General features: G+C 59.5%; 1 gene segment (V, D, J or C); it reads left to right on the forward strand.

Moving 5' to 3' along the window:
* The first annotated feature begins 548 nt into the window (after positions 1 to 548).
* LOC138727966 (Ig lambda chain V-1 region-like) lies at positions 549 to 2543 on the forward strand. The segment is given in 3 exon segments: positions 549 to 627; positions 767 to 885; positions 2211 to 2543. Coding segments are annotated over 3 exon segments (414 nt in total).

Below are 2543 nucleotides of genomic sequence, written 5' to 3' on the forward strand. Positions count from 1 at the left end.
TCCAGCAGAAGGTTCCTGGCACGGCCCCTGTCACTGTGATCTATGGTAATGACAAGAGACCCTCGGACATCCCTTTGCGATTCTCCGGATCCAAGTCTGGCTCCACGGCCACGTTAACCATCACTGGGGTCCGACCCGAGGACGAGGCTGTGTATTACTGTGGGAACTTTGACAGCAGCATTAGTGCTGGTCAGGGTGACCCCGACACTGAGTCACATGAAGTGAGATAAAAACCGTGGAGACAAAATAAAGTCTCCTTTGGTTCTTCCTTGTACCTCCATGGCTGTAGGCATGAGACAAGCTCCTGTCCTCGCCAAGGCAAGGCCGGAGAGCTCAGCAGGCATGTTGGGGCAGGAGAAGGAACCCAGGGAGCATCAGCTGAGAGTGACCTTGGTGCCTTTGTGGGGCCAGAGCCGTGCCCGCTGTGGGCAAGGGGAGCGCTGGGCAGGGGCTGCCAGGGAACGTTGGGGACAGCATTAGCATGGAGGGGCTGTGCCTGGGCGTGCAGGGGCTTAAAAAGCAGTTTGGATCCACAGCACAACCCCATCGGCATGGGGACGCAGAGCTGGTGGGATTGCACCATGGCCTGGGCCCCTCTCCTCCTCGCGGTGCTCGCCCACAGCTCAGGTGCCGTGACTAGACTCGCTGCGCACAGCCTGGGCCTTTGGGCACAGGGGTCTCATCCAGATCTCGCTGCCCGTGGAGGCCTGTGCTCGTGGGACACTGACTGACTCCTTCTTCTCGTTTCTCTCCTCTCCCTCTCCAGGTTCCCTGGTCCAGGCAGCGCTGACTCAGCCGTCGTCGGTGTCAGCGAAGCTGGGAGAAACCGTCCAGATCACCTGCACGGGGGGTGACAGCAGCTACTATGGCTGGTACCAGCAGAAGGTTCCTGGCACGGCCCCTGTCACTGTGATCTATGACAACACCAAGAGACCCTCGGGCATCCCTTCGCGGTTCTCCGGGTCCAAGTCTGGCTCCACGGGCACGTTAACCATCACTGGGGTCCAACCCGAGGACGAGGCTGTCTATTACTGTGCGAACTACGACAGCAGCAGCGGTGGCTTTGGTGTGTTCCGTAATGAGCGACAGGGAGTGAGAGACAGACACCAGACTCAAAGGAAAGTTTACATCCCTTCTCCCGTCTGACCAAACAGCTGTTTCCCCTGCCTGAACATAACTTTGTATGTACTCTTTTTCCTTTCCCAGAGCACTTGGAGTCTGGGGACCGTTGTGCTTTTCTCTACAAAATGCAGTGTGTGGCCTTGTCACCCCCCACCTCTTACGACTGACAATCCACTCCTCCTGCTTCTGCCAGAGCTGCCTCTGTGCTGGGATGTGTCAGGCTGGGGTCTCTCCCCAGGGTTGCTGTGCAGAGTCCCTTCTCCTGGCACGCTGGCATTGCCTCTCCTCCTGCCCAGGGATCCACCCCATGGGCGAGGGGGCACAGTGCTGGTGGGATTGCACCATGGCCTGGGCGAATCTCCTCCTCGAGGTGCTCGCCCACAGCTCAGGTGCTCTGGCCAGGCTCACTGCGCCTGGACGTGGGCTTTGGGCACAGGGGTCTCATCCAGGCCGTGCTGCCTGAGGAGGTCTGTGTTCATGGAGCACTGGCTGACCCCATCTTCTCCCCTCTCTCCTCTCCCTCTCCAGGTTCCCTGGTCCAGGCAGCACTGACTCAGCCATCCTCGTTGTCAGCAAACCCGGGATAAAAGTGGCACTGGGTGGGCCCTGGCTGGGTGCAGAGCTCAGCAGCCGTGTTGGGGTGGGAGCAGGACCCAGGGAGCATCAGCTCAGAGTGACCTTGGTGCCTTTGATGGGCTAGAGCCATGCACTGGGCCAGTGGCTAGGGAGGTCTGTGCTCATGCGGCCCTGGCTGACTCCCCTCTTGACACCAAGCAGTTGGGATCACACCATGGGCTGGGCCCCTCTCCTCCACGTGGTTCTTGCCCACAGTTAAGGTGCCTTGGCCAGATTCACTCTTCTTGGCCTGCTCCATTGGGCACAGTGTTCTCATCCGTGTCCTGCAGCCCAAGGAGCTCTGTGTTCGTGGAGCATTGGCTCACTGCCATCTTCTCTCCTCTCCCTCTCCAGGATCCCTGGTCCAGGCAGCACTGACTCAGCCGTCCTCGGTGTCAGTGAAGCCGGGAGAAAAAGTACAGATCACCTGCTCAGGGAGCAGAAACGGCTACTATTCCTGGTTCCAGCAGAAGGTTCCTGGCACGGCCCCTGTCACTGTGATCTATGAAAACACCAAGAGACCCTCGGACATCCCTTCGCGATTCTCTGGATCCAAGTCTGGCTCCACGGCCACATTAACCATCACTGGGGTCCAAGCCGACGACGAGGGTGTCTGTTACTGTGGGAACTTTGACAGCAGCATTAGTGCTGGTCAGGGTGACCCCGACACCGAGTCACGTGAAGTGAGATAAAAACCGTGGAGCCGTGCCCGCTGTGGGCAAGGGGAGCGCTGGGCAGGGGCTGCCAGGGAACGCTGGGGACAGCATTAGCATGGAGGGGCTGTGCCTGGGCGTGCAGGGGCTTAA

The sequence above is a fragment of the Phaenicophaeus curvirostris genome, chromosome 17 (genome assembly GCF_032191515.1).
Source record: "Phaenicophaeus curvirostris isolate KB17595 chromosome 17, BPBGC_Pcur_1.0, whole genome shotgun sequence".
NCBI lineage: Eukaryota > Metazoa > Chordata > Aves > Cuculiformes > Cuculidae > Phaenicophaeus > Phaenicophaeus curvirostris.